The sequence below is a fragment of the Onychostoma macrolepis genome, chromosome 05, assembly GCF_012432095.1.
Source record: "Onychostoma macrolepis isolate SWU-2019 chromosome 05, ASM1243209v1, whole genome shotgun sequence".
NCBI lineage: Eukaryota > Metazoa > Chordata > Actinopteri > Cypriniformes > Cyprinidae > Onychostoma > Onychostoma macrolepis.
Window position 1 is genome coordinate 21,642,440 of NC_081159.1, and position 14,970 is coordinate 21,657,409.

Genomic DNA, 14,970 nt, shown 5'->3' on the forward strand with positions numbered 1-14,970 from the left:
ATGGACCATGATCGAGGCATGGGCAACAGTCGTTACCGTTATGAGGAGGAGGAGGGTGAGTAGCCTTAGGCATGAAACCACACGCACAAATATGAGAGCTGAATGGTTAATCAGGCGATTGGCATGACAGTAGTCACATGTGTATATTGATCTAGTTGAGCACATTTTAGCCTAGCTCATAGTTACATTGTAGAAAACTGAAGACAAATGTAACGTGAAATATTAAAAACATAACTAAAGAAAAAATAAAGTTATTATTTCAAAAGAATTATTGCTATCAGATCATCTAATGAGTACATTTTGCCACATTTGATAAAGTAACAAATGAAATGGGGTCATTGAACATTAAAGTAACTGTATTGTAGTTATGTGTACTTTAACGAAATTGGACACAACTAAAGTCAAGTAAGTGCATTCCACTTACTTAACTTTAGTTGTCTCCAGTTTCGCAAAAGTATATTTACTGTTGTAAATATATCACTGTGGATAGCTGTACATGTGCATTTGTTGCAGCTGTAAAGCAATCCACTCATTTTAAGGAATTTCCTACATACTAAACTCACAACTTACATACTAAACAGATGTGTAAGGGCAGAGTGGGAAAGAAACAGAAGCCATACACAATATTAGAAGTCAGTGTACCATCAGAATGATTTTGAAGAATGATATTTTAAAGTAAAAAAAGAAACTTACATACATTTGCTTTAAAGTGACCATCACTCTATTTGAAATTGCAGCAATAGCAAACGGACATTTTGCCACCTCAAAGAGATAGAAAATTAAACATTGCACAAAGCAAATTATGTCCAAATTAATGAAGTTATTACTGTACCAGCAGCTAAAAATATTTTTCACATTTCCTCTCACTTCACAATTAACCAGACAGTTTTCCCCCCCTCCACTTCACATCTCATAAAACATACAGTACAGTAAGATGAGGGATAATTATAGTTAAAATGACAAAAGTGACTATTCCCTGAGGGAGAAAATAATGTATGAAATGTGTTTTTGATGGTGAATCTTGGGGGTGTTCTACATCCATATTACATATTCTCCATATCACAAAATGTTATTCTAATTTTAAATACATGTTTTCTATTGTTATATGTTTAAGCATTTATTTATTAAAGTAATGTATTCCTGCAAAGGCAAAGCTGCATTTTCTGCATCCAATACTCCATTCTTCAGTATCACGTGATCGTTCAGAAATCATTCTAATATGTTGATTTCTTCATATTATAAAGGTTGGAAACAGTTATAGTTGTGTGTAATTTGTCTTTCCAACGATTTCCTATAATAATTCGATGAATTATCAATTGAGAGTAAACCTAAAGAGTATGTTTTGCTTAGGGCTAGATATTCTCTTATATTAAGTGTTTGTACTTTGATAGAACTGGAAGCTTGAAGATTTTATTGCAAATGAATATAGGCCATTATCGATCCTACAATGTCAGTATTGAGGGATACTGTATCAATAGTTGAACCAGATCATGCCACTTTGGTCACTTGATCACGTTTGCTTGAGTGAGCAGAACATTTTCTGTGGAGCATGAAATTACTTTCCAAAATCAATGACATCCAAGACATTGAACAATATGTTATTAATCTTCTTATCAAAAGGTGTTCTGCCTTCCACAGACCATCAGTCTATTTACATTGGTGTGCCAGTGCCCCGCGGTTACCGGCGCAAACGCCGGAGGAGACGTTCGTCGGTGTTGAGTCGTGATGCAGATGCAGAACGAAGACTTAGACACGACCATCACAGACACGAACACTACGACTGTGATGACAGAGACCGCTACGATCTTGAGGCGGGAGGCCTGGATCAACCAGAGCACAATCTGCCATCAGACATCAACAGAACCAGTGAGTCCTTAATCAGCTCCGAAAACAGAGCTTAAGTCATTCAAATGAGTGATTTGTAATTGTTTCCTGTATTACATCATATGATACATATGATTGAGCAGGATGTAAACTTAAACCTTTACCAACACAGAACTTTCCACATACTTCTTTATTGCCAATATGGTGATCCAACAGACTTGTGATCCAAAAAAAAACAGGTAGAATCACAATGGATTCTATGCATATAGGTGCATATAGGAGATGGGAAACGGTTAAATTCAAATACTCAAGGAAATGTATCTGAAAGTTAGAATGCAAATTCAAAGGGACTACAGGGAGCAATACCGCCATATATTTCTTTGTGTGTGTGTGTGTGTGAAATGGAGTTGTGCTGAGTTTATCGGATATACCCCGCACCCTCACTCTCAATCTCGTGCTGAGCCGAGGGCAGTGTAGAGCCGTCACTGCAGAATAGAAGACCATGAAAAACAATTATGGTGATGCATCTCTAAACGCATGAGAATAAACAACTTGCGGTGCATCAAAGTTTGCAGTCAGCACAGAACAGAGAACTAAGCACACATTCAAAGAAAATCCACTTTCATTTGTCACTTTTATGCTATAATAGCCTATAATAATAAACTTGTCATCTATAAAATGAGCCATATTTTAGGTCAAAACAACATACCATCCTACATTGTATTATTTATGAGTTCTGAATTATACGTTACAATCAGAATAGAGCTGATCAGTAATCCTAAAACCAGAGGTGTAAAAAGTACTCAAAAATTTTACTCAATTAAAAGTACAAGTATCTGGCCAAAAACATACTTGAGTAAAAGTAAAAAAGTGCAACTTAAAATTGTACTCAAGTATTTAAAAAGTACAAGTACTTTTTTTTTTTTTTTCTGACAGACATACAGAAGTTTGGTTAAAGGGAGAAAACTAAACAAAATGCAATGGCACAGGTCAAACACACGTCTAGTGCAATAACAACAATTAAAATGCGGAACACACACACACAAAAATAAATAAATAAAAGGAAAGGGATTAAAAGGAAACACCATCCTTTCCACCCTTATATATATATATATATATACAGTATGACTTTCATTTATCAAATGAACACACAAAAAAATCTCTCTTCATATAATACAAGTGTATGGGACCTCCAAAAATGACACTTCAAAAACTACACAAAGTGAATATGACAGTAACTCAACAACTGTTAATGAATCAATGTCTTCTTTAGTGATAGGCATATGTAAGATATAGATATATAAATAAGATATAAGATATATAAAAATAAAAATACTAATATTTTAAAATTGACTGTCATTATTACTTTGTGTGGTTTCTGAAGTGGTCCTGTCCCCTTGCATTATACGATGTAAAAATCTGTGCTTGTTTTCATCTGAAGAAAGAAAGACATAAATATCTGGGATGACATGAGGGTTAGTAAATTATTTATTTATTTATTTATTTATTTATTTATTTATTTATTTTGTTGTTGTTTTTTTCAATTTTCATTTTTGGGTGAACTATCCCTTTGAACAACAAGATGTGATACAGAGGCTAGAAACATATTCCAAACAGAATACAAACCCATGCTGATGAAAACAAAACGATCGCGCTGACTGACGTTTGCAAAGCGCGTGCATAAGACGCGCCTTTCGCGAGCGCGCGATCTCCCTTATAAAGAACATTATTGCGAAACATGTATTGGCGAGATTCACACAATCATAATCTGTTATGTCTTACATGAACGTTTAGTTAATGGTTGGGGGGAAATCTGATGTGTAACATTATATTTGATCCATGCATTACAGTAGGTCTTAATTTAGTCAACAGCTTCTTAACTAATCACGTGTTAACATTTCATATGGCTGAACTATGATAGTTGGAGTTTCCATGACAGCAGCACAATATGCATTTTTGCCTCTTGCCCTTTTAATAAAGCTGTCAGTTCCTTTGTCAGCTGTGTTTTCAGTGTTTAATTGAACATGCTTCTCTTCACATATAATCTCTCACATGTAAAGTTTGACTTTCATGCATGTTTCTCAGGTCTTTATTATGCAGGCACCTCATTCCACGTGTCTTCTTGAGGCATAGCTTTAGTCCTCTGTAAGCCTGTGTGTGGCCTATTTGGATGGAGGATAAAACAGGCAGAAATGATCAAACCATAGTTGGGAATAAAGATGTACCTAACAGGTGTTAGAGCTGAGAAATGCTGAGCATAGAAATGAAAACAAATAAAGAACAGAACGACCCAGACGTTGCCACAAACTCGCTGGCATCACTTCCAACGAGCTCAGAAAAACAAGCACAGTGTGGATTCTCATGCAGCTTCAGTCACAGCTCACAGCTTTAGTCCTCACACAGAAAATTAATGAACAATGGCTTATGCTGCACTGGTGTTCCTCCAGGCACAGTCAGCCATCACAACACCGGATCAAATAAACCCAGTGGGTGTCCTTGTTGTTTCTTCTTAACTTTTGGGCACATACTTTCACTGCGCGTTGCTGCACTGCACTTTTTATTTATGAAGGTCATCTCATTCTGCTATCTGACTGAGCGAAATCCAAACAGGCAAGTTTTCAATCACTTCTGTTCATCTCACAGTGTCCCCAGCAGCAGAGCGACTGCGCTACATTTTGGGGGATGATGAGGAAACCATGCCCACACCCACTCTTTTCACCGAGATGGACACGCTGCAACACGAGGGCGACGAGCTGGAGTGGAGAGAATCAGCTAGGTAGAAAAACATACACACAAACGCATCACCTATTGGAAATTAAAAATTTGTATTTTATAATATTAAAATACTCCTGCCTCAGTTTAATATGCATCAGAGATTGTTAGTGACCCATTAGTATGATGTTCCTGTGGCCCTGTGGCACTTTCAAAACATTGCTGAGCTCTGTAGCCATAAAGCTACCAAGCAGGGACATTATTGTTGACCAAAATTAAAATTTAAACATTTCTGTTGAAATAAGGCTGAAATATAAATATTAAACCAATTTTTTTTTTTTTTAACAAAATCTCCTCCTATAGGCAACTAACTGAAATAAGTTTAAGAAATAAAAATGAAGTTGAAGAGCTAAAATTATTTAAAAAAAAAAAAAAAAATCAGACAAACAAAACTGAAACTAAACATGCAATAAAAAGTAAAAATAAAAGCCTAGTTTAAAATATTAATAATACTAAAATAACACTACTACTAATTAGTTATAGCGAATGTACTGAGCTGTACCAAATGAATCAAAAAGGGAGGAATGTGATATTTATGTTTTTTTCATCAGACTGCACAGATATTTGTCATTTTTAACATTTTTATACAGTGCTTTTTGCCTCCAAAATGGTGTATAACAACAGGGACATGCTAACCAGCAACACAATAACCCCTTGGCTCATAAAAAGCCATAAAAAGGTGGATGTTATATGTTTTGATGTTATCGTTTTCACAAACAATGACATTTGTTTAGAAATCATCATTATTTTTGTACTACCATTTGTTGCCTCTATAGATCCTCAAACCAAGACTGCAGGCCAAAGTTGACCTGTGATATCCTGTAATTTGGTCCGTCATATCATGTCACAAGAGGGCGGAACAAAGCAAATTTTCATTTCTAATTTATCTTAAACGTTACAAAATGTATACATTTGCCTAATTCAATCTAAAAACATGTCATATTTTATGTAAAATGGTTGCCATTATTTTCAACCCATTGCCAAAAATCAGACTCCGATCAAATTTGATTTATGTCCCTTCATACTAAGATCTATAGTCACTTCTGCTGTAGTGAGACAGAAATGTCACATTTCACCTTAAAATAGCAGCATTTGGGCCTGAACAACATCAACATCAGAAACTTATTTTTTCTCTGCTTGACTTCAACTTTGTGTGTGTGACTGCATATCTGCAGGTGGGTGAAGTTTGAGGAAAAGGTCGAGGAGGGTGGGGAGAGATGGAGCAAACCCCACGTTTCCACGCTCTCCCTGCACAGCCTGTTTGAACTGCGGACATGCCTACAGACAGGCACCGTGCTGCTGGACCTGGAGGGCTATTCACTCCCACAGATAGTCGGTGAGCAACCAGCCCCTTTATTCTGGGTGCTTGTCGTCTAACAAGGGGCCACTGATGTTTTCTGAACCATTTCAACCTTTGTACAGCACATATCGTCTTGCATACTGAAGTGTTTTTTTTTTTTTGATGCTTTATAATGTTTTGCTCTCAAACCAGTGTACTTTTCAAAGCAAACCACTTTAACTTTTGTCTCCTGTAGATGATATCATCGATCGTCAGATAGAGGAAGGGATGATCGGTCCTGAGTTGAGAGACAAAATCAGCTTTGTCCTGTTGAGAAAGCATAGACACCAGACAAAGAAGCCCATCCATCGCTCCTTTGCAGATCTGGGCAAGTCTGGCTCTGGAGGCAGTGAGTGTTCAGTCTTTAAAATGGTTCCTGTCTCTCCATCCATCCCTACTCATATTGTGCACAACAGGTTCATGTATTCATGAAGGAATACATGAACAATAACTAAACTGTAGCACTGCAGAGGAATTGCAGTATTCTGTTGTGCAATTTGTGCATCTTTAGGTATAATGCAGCCTAATTGCTTGTTTTTCCTAAAACGACATTTCATCCGAAAATGATCATGATCTGCTCACACGTAATGTTCTGCAGAATCAATGGAACATTCAGGTTGCTCTTTTCCACACAAAGTGGGTATCAAGCTCAGGAAAGGACAAAGAGGAATTTACTGAAATTTAAGATTTTCAGTGAATAAAGACTTTGGATTTTTAGCTTGACAGCCATTGGTCACCATCCACTTTTGTTGTTTATAAAAGACTGACACGACCTTTGTTAAATTCGACCTGAGCATTGCTGAATAAAATGATATGGGCTTTAGCTGACATAAGGGTGAGTAGATAACAGACTTTTTTGGTGAACACTGCCAATCCCATTTCACTTCTTTCAGTGGGTTATTGCTCTCCTTTTTCCAGTTCATTAGCATCAACTTATTAGAAAAACATTGTCTGCTTAATAGTTAATTAAAAAAGTTGCAATGTTGCTTGTATCTCTTAGCTCGGAGTCCAGCCCGATCCCCTGCTGCTGGAGCAAATTTTAACCGCTCAACAGAAGATCTGCGAAGCAAACAAGCCAGCTATGGCCGACTACGTGAGTCTACATGCTCCTTTTCATCCTGTGATCCTTGTCTCCACTTTTAATTATTCTACTCATTTAGAAAGTGTCAGTGATCTGTTAGTTTGGTTTGAAACCAGTTGAAGAGTTCATTCTGCTTAAGATAATGTGATTGATCAACATTTCCTGTTTTAAATTGTATTTTATATAAAGCTTTTTCATTAATGCTGCCCAGCAAGAGTTTATAATTAGTGAGTGATGTCAGATTAGTTGTCAAATAGCTAGCTGGTGAAGTAAGACTTAAAGGGATAGTTGACCCAAAAATGAAAATTCTGTCATTAGTTACTCACCCTCATGTCGTTCCAAACCTTTAAGACCTTCGTTCATCTTTGGAACACAAATTAAGATGTTTTCGATGCATTCCGAGAGCTCTCAGACCCTCCCATAGACAGCAAGGATCCTTACACGATCAAGGCTCAGAAACGTAGCAAGTTTACACTGTTTAAGTTGTATCCGCGTACATATGTTGCATACGTTGTTTACTTATGTGATACTCTCCAAAATGGTGCTAGAGGGTGACGCGAAGGAGATGAATTGTTGAATAAAGTCGTTATTTTTGTTTTCTTTGCACACAAAAAGTATTCTCGTAGCTTTGTAAAATTACGGTTGAACCACTGAATCACATGGATTATTTTAACGATCTCCTTGCTACGTTTCTGAGCCTTGATCGTGGTAGGATCCTTGCTGTCTATGGGAGGGACTGAGCTCTCGGATTTTATCAAAAATATTTTAATTGGTGCTCCAAAGATGAACGAAGGTCTTACGGGTTTGGAACGACATGAAGGTGAGTAATTAATGACAGAATTTTCATTTTTGGGTGAACTATCCCTTTAATGACTAATTGTGATGAAATATTTGTAATGACATTTCAAGTGTATAATTTGTGCATGTGTGTCTGCAGGCCACGCTCAAAGCAGGAGTATGAATGACATTGCAGACACACCAAGCACAGACCAGGTGAGTCACATGGTTTCACGGTGTGTCTGCATCTGTACAAGCAGAAAGAAGCCACAATTTGTCGAGGCAGAAAAGCATTTGTATAGTTCACAACAGCAGCTCCAAGGATCTGTTGTATTTGCTTTGAAGCTATTTTTAGCTGCCGTGACCAGTTTTCTAGACTGATTTCACAAAAATTCCATGCAATTCTAGAAATCAAGGTCTCTTTCGCTCTCTTTAGCATCATTATATTGGAATGTGATGTATTCATTTAAATACATGAAATTCATATTTTTTTCTTAATAAAAATTAATAACGCTAGAGCTACTGAAACACTGTTTTTGAGGTCACAAAACTGGAAATCACCAAAATTAGAAATTCCCGCCATTCCTTTATAAGAATAGACATTTTACAATTTGAGTCAGATGTATTGATGTATTTGACGTAATGTTGATTTAGTTGAAACTGTGCTTGTACTAAAAAGAAAACTACAGCATATATGGTAGTATGTTCTTATGAAGAGGTCACTGTGATTATGTGGGGCTCTGCTGATCTGATGTGGAATGCTATGCCGTGGCCTGGTGTCTGGGTCGGTATTGATCTGCCATTGGGGAAACGTGCCATCTGACTGTGTGGTCCTCGTGCTAAGCTCTCACATGCCGAGGGATGTCCGGGAGCAGCGGCCTGATCCCTCTGGAAAATGGTGTCACTGTCTCAGTTTGGTCGATGGGTGCACAATGTACAAGGCTATAGCCACCCGTCACGACACTCGTTTATTACTGTCCTGCTTTTGTTCACGAAGATATGTTATAACAGCAAGTTTTCATGAGCAAAAACCATTTTAGTCCATTAGCTGGACTAAAACAACATGATTTTGTCCCTAAGACTATATATATCAATAGAATCAGAAAACAGTCTTTCTGGCGAACCGAAACTGAACTAAATAGATAAAAACCGAATGAGAATTCGAGTATGATAAACATCTTTATATGAGCATATTTAAACACAACACAAAAATGCTTGATTTTAACATGTAGACTACCGCTCAATAGTAAATAAATTAATATTTTAATTTGGCAAGGATGCATTAAAGTGGTCAAAAGTTAATGCTATTTGCTATTGGTATTTTCTATTTATCAGAATCCTATATAACAGTTTTTATAGTTAGTTTACAATTATTAAACAGTACTTTTTCAGTTTTTTAATTTGTAATTGTATTTGATATTATTACTGTTTTACTGTATTTTTTATCAAATGAATGCAGCCTTGGTAAGCATAAGAGTCTTCCTTAAAAAACAACAATAACAACAACTTTTGAATAATAGTGTAAATCATTTAAACAATAATTGAACATTTATAAGACCTTTTAAAATTTTAATCCATTTAAAACCAAGCCTTATAGAAATAGGAAAACCTAATTTCACAGCCTCAAAAGGCTTTCAGTATAATTTTTGTAGGACTGCTAAAATCATTTCAAGTTGTTTATAGAGATAGGAAAATGTAAAGCATTGTTTGGAGGAACTCCAAACTGTTATCCAAAAGTTTTTGGAATAGTCCAAAATAGGAACACATTGAGCTTCGTCTGCCAGATAAACCAGCGTAGCCTTTCAGAAACTCCATTCTTACGCGTGCCTGACATACAGCGTGAAGTTGAGATAAAATCCTTATATATGAACATTGTAACACTGGGGGACTTATGCTTGGTTCACGATTTGTCAGAGAGAGACAGGAGGAAAGCATAGAGATTAATCTAAATCCAGACTGCAACTTGTTCAAGGGCTTCAAATGGAATTGTTCTGTCTTCGAAGTGATAAAAGCTATAGGCATTTTGTAATAGAGCTTAAAATAGTACAAGTAAACGTGTGTGAGAAGTTTCAAGTTATTTGCACATATAAAGAGCACAATTACAGAACAGAATCTATATAATATTACATTTTTTATTAGAAGCTTTCATTAATAAAAAGCAGCACGCAGTTAAGGGTTAAATGACAACATGATGGAACAAAAGGGTTAAATGACAACATAAGTGTGCTATGATAGAACAGAAGGGTTACATGGCAACATAATGGTTCTGTGATGGAACAGAAGGGTTAAATGACATCATAAATGTCCTGTGATGGAACAGAGTGATTAAATTACAACACAAGAGTCCTGTGATTAGAACAAAAGGGTTAAATTTCAACATGAGGGTTCTGTGATGGAACAGAGGTGTTAAAGGCAACATAAAGGTCCTGAGATAGAACAGAAAGATTCAATTGTAACCAAACGGTCCTGTGATAGAACAAAAAGGTTAAATGACAACATAAGGGTTCTATCATGGAACAGAAGGGTTAAATGACAAAACGAGGGTCCTTTTATGGAAGAGAGGGGTTAAAGGACAAGAGTACCTTCTAAATCGTTTTGTATTCTTTTTTTCTTTGTTCACTTTGATTTTAGCTGAAGAACAAGTTCATGAAAAAAATCCCCAGAGATGCAGAGGCATCAAATGTTCTGGTGGGAGAAGTGGACTTCTTGGAAAAACCCTTTGTTGCCTTCGTTCGGCTGTCTCAGGCCACCACTCTTGGAGGTCTGACAGAAGTCCCAGTGCCCACCAGGTAACAGTTTTGCACATTAAACACAATATGTCTGCAGAAAGATAATGAAATATTTTCATGTACTAAAAGAAAGTTTTGAATGTGTTTTCTCTTAATGGACAGATTCCTGTTTGTGTTACTTGGGCCTCCTGGCAAAGCCAAATCTTACAATGAGATTGGACGGGCCATTGCCACTCTCATGGTGGATGATGTAAGTTTGATAGTTTTGTTTGTCATGTGATTAATATTTTTCATGTAATGTTTATCAAGAAGATAAACATTGCCCTTTAAATCAACCAAAGATTGATTGATTTTATCCACAGCTCTTCAGTGATGTAGCATATAAAGCCAGGGACCGAGAGGATCTGATTGCTGGCATTGATGAGTTTCTGGATGAGGTGATTGTGCTTCCACCTGGAGAATGGGACCCCAAAATTCGCATAGAACCCCCCAAAAAAACTCCCTCAGCAGACAAAAGGTAAAACTTCTTCTTCTTGTGCTCATTCTTTGTTCTGCCCATATGCTTCCATCTTAACATTTGTCTTTATTTTTCTGAGAAGGAAGTCTGTGTTTTCCCTCAATGAGCTGGGTCAGATGAATGGAACAGCAGGTGGCGGAGGGCCTGTTACTGAGGATGAGGTTATGCCTGCTCCACACGAGCTTGGCGAAGAGTTGGCGTATACGGGGAGGTGGGTCCATCAATCCATGCATACATCCATACATACATACCTAACGTTAAATAAGACCTACAAACTTTTAAGCTTCAATGATTTTTTAGCATTTTTAAAAAATTTCAAACAAGACGTTTTCTTAGCAACCTTTACTATTCTAGATGAAAGTTAATGATTTTCATTTTAATTCATTTTAAATCTACTTATTTACATTCAAATTTGAATTGCAATTCTGCATCCATTCTGCATTTGCCACCTCAATTCAAAATTCTATTTAAATTCAGGAGTTTTATTGAAATAAAAAATTTATTGAAATGATATCCACAATTAAGTTCTGAACAAGAAGAAGCATTCCTGCTGATCTTCAGTGTTGGGAAGGTTATTTTGGAAATGTAATAGGTTGCAGATTAGTTACCCTATTAAGTAGTGTAACTATTGAAATTACTTCATTAAAGTAACGTTACTGATTACATTTGATTTTTTTTTTTTTTTTTAATTTCTAATGTTTTCAACTGATAATCATTTTCAAACATTTAAAGCAGGGTTAACCTTACAGTACTCGACACTGACTACTGGCAGACTTTCAAAAGCCTTCATCACTTGAATTAAGATTATGATAATTTAATTTTAAAGCACAGCCACCACAAAATTAGACTTAAGCACCTCTTTTTACTTTGAGATCATTCTGAGGTTAAATACAGATTTACAATCATAACAAGTATAGTTTAATAGCTATGATACAGTTTTTTAAATCAAATCTTTGCATAACTATGACAGGAAACACTGTCATCTAACAATTCCTTGAAAAAAAAAAAAAGTTAATCTTAGAAAATAAAGCATATACAGTGGGGGAAAAAAAATATTTGATCCCCTGCTGATTTTGTACATTTGCCCACTGACAAAGAAATGATCAGTCTATAATTTTAATGGTAGGTTTATTTGAACAGTGAGAGACAGAATAACAACAAAAAAATCCAGAAAAACACATTTCAAAAAAGTTATAAATTAATTTGCATTTTAATGAGTCAAATAAGTATTTGATCCCCTATCAATCAGCAAGATTTCTGGCTCCCAGGTGTCTTTTCCCAGGAGTGCTCCTAATCTCAGCTTGTTACCTGTATAAAAGACAACCTGTCCACACAAGCAATCAATCAGATTCCAAACTCTCCACCATGGCCAAGACCAAAGAGCTGTCCAAGGATGCCAGGGACAAGATTGTAGATCTACACAAGGCTGGAATGGGCTACAAGACCATCGCCAAACAGCTTGGTGAGAAGGTGACATCAGTTGGTGCGATTATTCGCAAATGGAAGAAACACAAAATAACTGTAAATCTCCCTGGGACTGGGGCTCCATGCAAGATCTCACCTCGTGGAGTTTCAACGATCATAAGAACGGTGAGGAATCAGCCCAGAACTACACAGGAGGATCTTGTCAATGATCTCAAGGCAGCTGGGACCATAGTCACCAAGAAAACAATTGGTAACACACCACGCCGTGAAGGACTGAAATCCTGTAGCGCCCGCAAGGTCCCCCTGCTCAAGAAAGCACATGTACAGGCCCGTCTGAAGTTTGCCAATGATTCAGAGGAGAACTGGGTGAAAGTGTTCGAGCTCTTTGGCATCAACTCAACTCGCCGTGTTTGGAGGAGGAGGAGGAATGCTGCCTATGACCCCAAGAACACCATCTCCACCGTCAAACATGGAGGTGGAAACATTATGGTTTGGGGGTGTTTTTCTGCTAAGCGGACAGGACAACTGCACCGCATCAAAGGGACGATGGACGGGGCCATGTACTGTCAGGGCCAAGGCATTGAAAATGCGTCGTGAATGGGTATTCCAGCATGACAATGACCCAAAACACACGGCCAAGGCAACAAAGGAGTGGCTCAAGAAGAAGCACATTAAAGTCCTGGAGTGGCCTAGCCAGTCTCCAGACCTTAATCTCATAGAATCCCAAAATCTGTGGAGGGAGCTGAAGGTTCGAATTGCCAAACGTCAGCCTCGAAACCTTAATGACTTGGAGAGGATCTGCAAAGAGGAGTGGGACAAAATCCCTCCTGAGATGTGTGCAAACCTGGTTGCCAACTACAAGAAACGTCTGACCTCTGTGATTGCCACCAAGTACTAAGTCATGTTTTGCGAAGGGGTCAAATACTTATTTGACTCATAAAAATGCAAATCAATTTATACATTTTTAAAAATGCATTTTCTGGATTTTTTTTGTTGTTATTCTGTCTCTCACTGTTCAAATAAACCTACCATTAAAATTATAGACTGATCATTTCTTTGTCAGTGGGCAAACGTACAAAATCAGCAGGGGATCAAATAATTTTTTCCCCCACTGTACATAAACCCAGCTTGGAAATAAAACAGTTATCAAATAATCACGTGTCCTATTCTGTGTCCTAAACTCCTGAAACATTGGTGTCTCATACGTTAGAGCGGTCAATGCAATTTATGAAAGATATCAATTAAATCTGTATGTGTGTGATTACAGTTACATTTATTTTGGGTTATACTTTATTACAAGGTGTCCTTGTTACAGTGTAATTATACATTTAAGTACTGAGTAATATTAATTAACTACATGTACTTACTATATAGTTTAGGTTAGGATTATGGTTTGGCTTAGGTTTACTTGCATGTAATTATGCATAATTTAATAGTAAGTTAAATTATGATAGTAATTTATAATAGTAAGTACATGTAACGTGTAACAAGGACACCTTAAAATAAAGTGTTACCTTATTTTGTAATTAAATTACCTAATTCCATTACATGTAACTAGTTACTCCCCAACACTGCTGATCTTTAGGACCTGGTGTTCTTGTACTTTGACCTTGCAGAATCTCTAAAACAATTCAGTTGTAAATTTGAAGAAAAAAAACAACAACTAACTTTTAGGTATAGCTTGAGCTCAAAGTGTTCTTGCCTTATCTGCCTTTTCAAATAATTGAAAGATACCTCAGAGCTCCAAGGTTCAGGAGAGTTCATATCTTGATCAATATGTCAAAAAAAGGAAAATGTAATGCACTTTTTGGCACTTGCGCTCGAGGGGTTGTGAGGACTCAGAGATAGAAAATGGGTGCCAGTACTCTGTGCTAATAATCATGATAAAGCTCACCTCTGTCTGCCTGTTTAATACAAGCTAAAGAAGACAGGTCCCTGTTGAATAATGGATTAAACATCTATGTTTACGGGACAGGTTCTGTGGCGGCCTTATACTTGACATCAAGAGGAAGCTCCCCTGGTACCCGAGCGACTTTTATGAAGGCTTCCACATTCAGTCCATCTCTGCAGTGCTCTTCATCTACCTGGGCTGCATAACCAATGCAATCACCTTTGGGGGCCTTCTAGGGGATGCCACAGACAATTACCAGGTACAGCTCACACTTTTCTACTTGACACAGAACATGACAGTTTGTTTAAAGTTGCATGTCATTTTCTTTTCTGGAGCATTTTACAAGCACGCTTGTGACCTAGCTTCATCTATAGCTGTCTTCTTTTTTGTCCCTCTCTTTCTCACCTTGTTTCCTTGTCTCTCTCCCTGTTTAACTCTCTGTCAGGGTGTGATGGAGAGTTTTTTGGGCACTGCTCTAGCAGGAACGGTATTCTGCTTGTTTAGCGGTCAACCCCTCATTATTCTCAGCTCAACGGGCCCCATCCTCATCTTTGAGAAACTGCTTTATGAATTCAGCAAGTGAGAGATCCATCTGCACCAATTCAGCATAAGTCA

The 14,970-nt window shown here is 37.2% G+C and overlaps 1 protein-coding gene across 4 annotated transcripts in view; it reads left to right on the plus strand.

The window, feature by feature from the left end:
• slc4a5a (solute carrier family 4 member 5a) overlaps positions 1-14,970 on the plus strand; it is a 25,743-nt gene continuing 10,773 nt past the window's right edge. For all 4 annotated transcript variants that reach the window (XR_009271240.1, XM_058774928.1, XM_058774929.1 and 1 more), the window contains exons 1-13: positions 1-55; positions 1,639-1,866; positions 4,468-4,600; positions 5,772-5,932; positions 6,132-6,284; positions 6,936-7,028; positions 7,954-8,009; positions 10,425-10,582; positions 10,685-10,772; positions 10,885-11,039; positions 11,122-11,250; positions 14,440-14,614; positions 14,801-14,934. Coding sequence is in view for 3 of the 4 variants with exons in the window: in XM_058774928.1 (XP_058630911.1) it covers positions 1-55; positions 1,639-1,866; positions 4,468-4,600; positions 5,772-5,932; positions 6,132-6,284; positions 6,936-7,028; positions 7,954-8,009; positions 10,425-10,582; positions 10,685-10,772; positions 10,885-11,039; positions 11,122-11,250; positions 14,440-14,614; positions 14,801-14,934 (1,718 nt within the window). In the remaining variant the exon portion in view is untranslated. The remainder of the gene's footprint in view (positions 56-1,638; positions 1,867-4,467; positions 4,601-5,771; positions 5,933-6,131; positions 6,285-6,935; positions 7,029-7,953; positions 8,010-10,424; positions 10,583-10,684; positions 10,773-10,884; positions 11,040-11,121; positions 11,251-14,439; positions 14,615-14,800; positions 14,935-14,970) is intronic.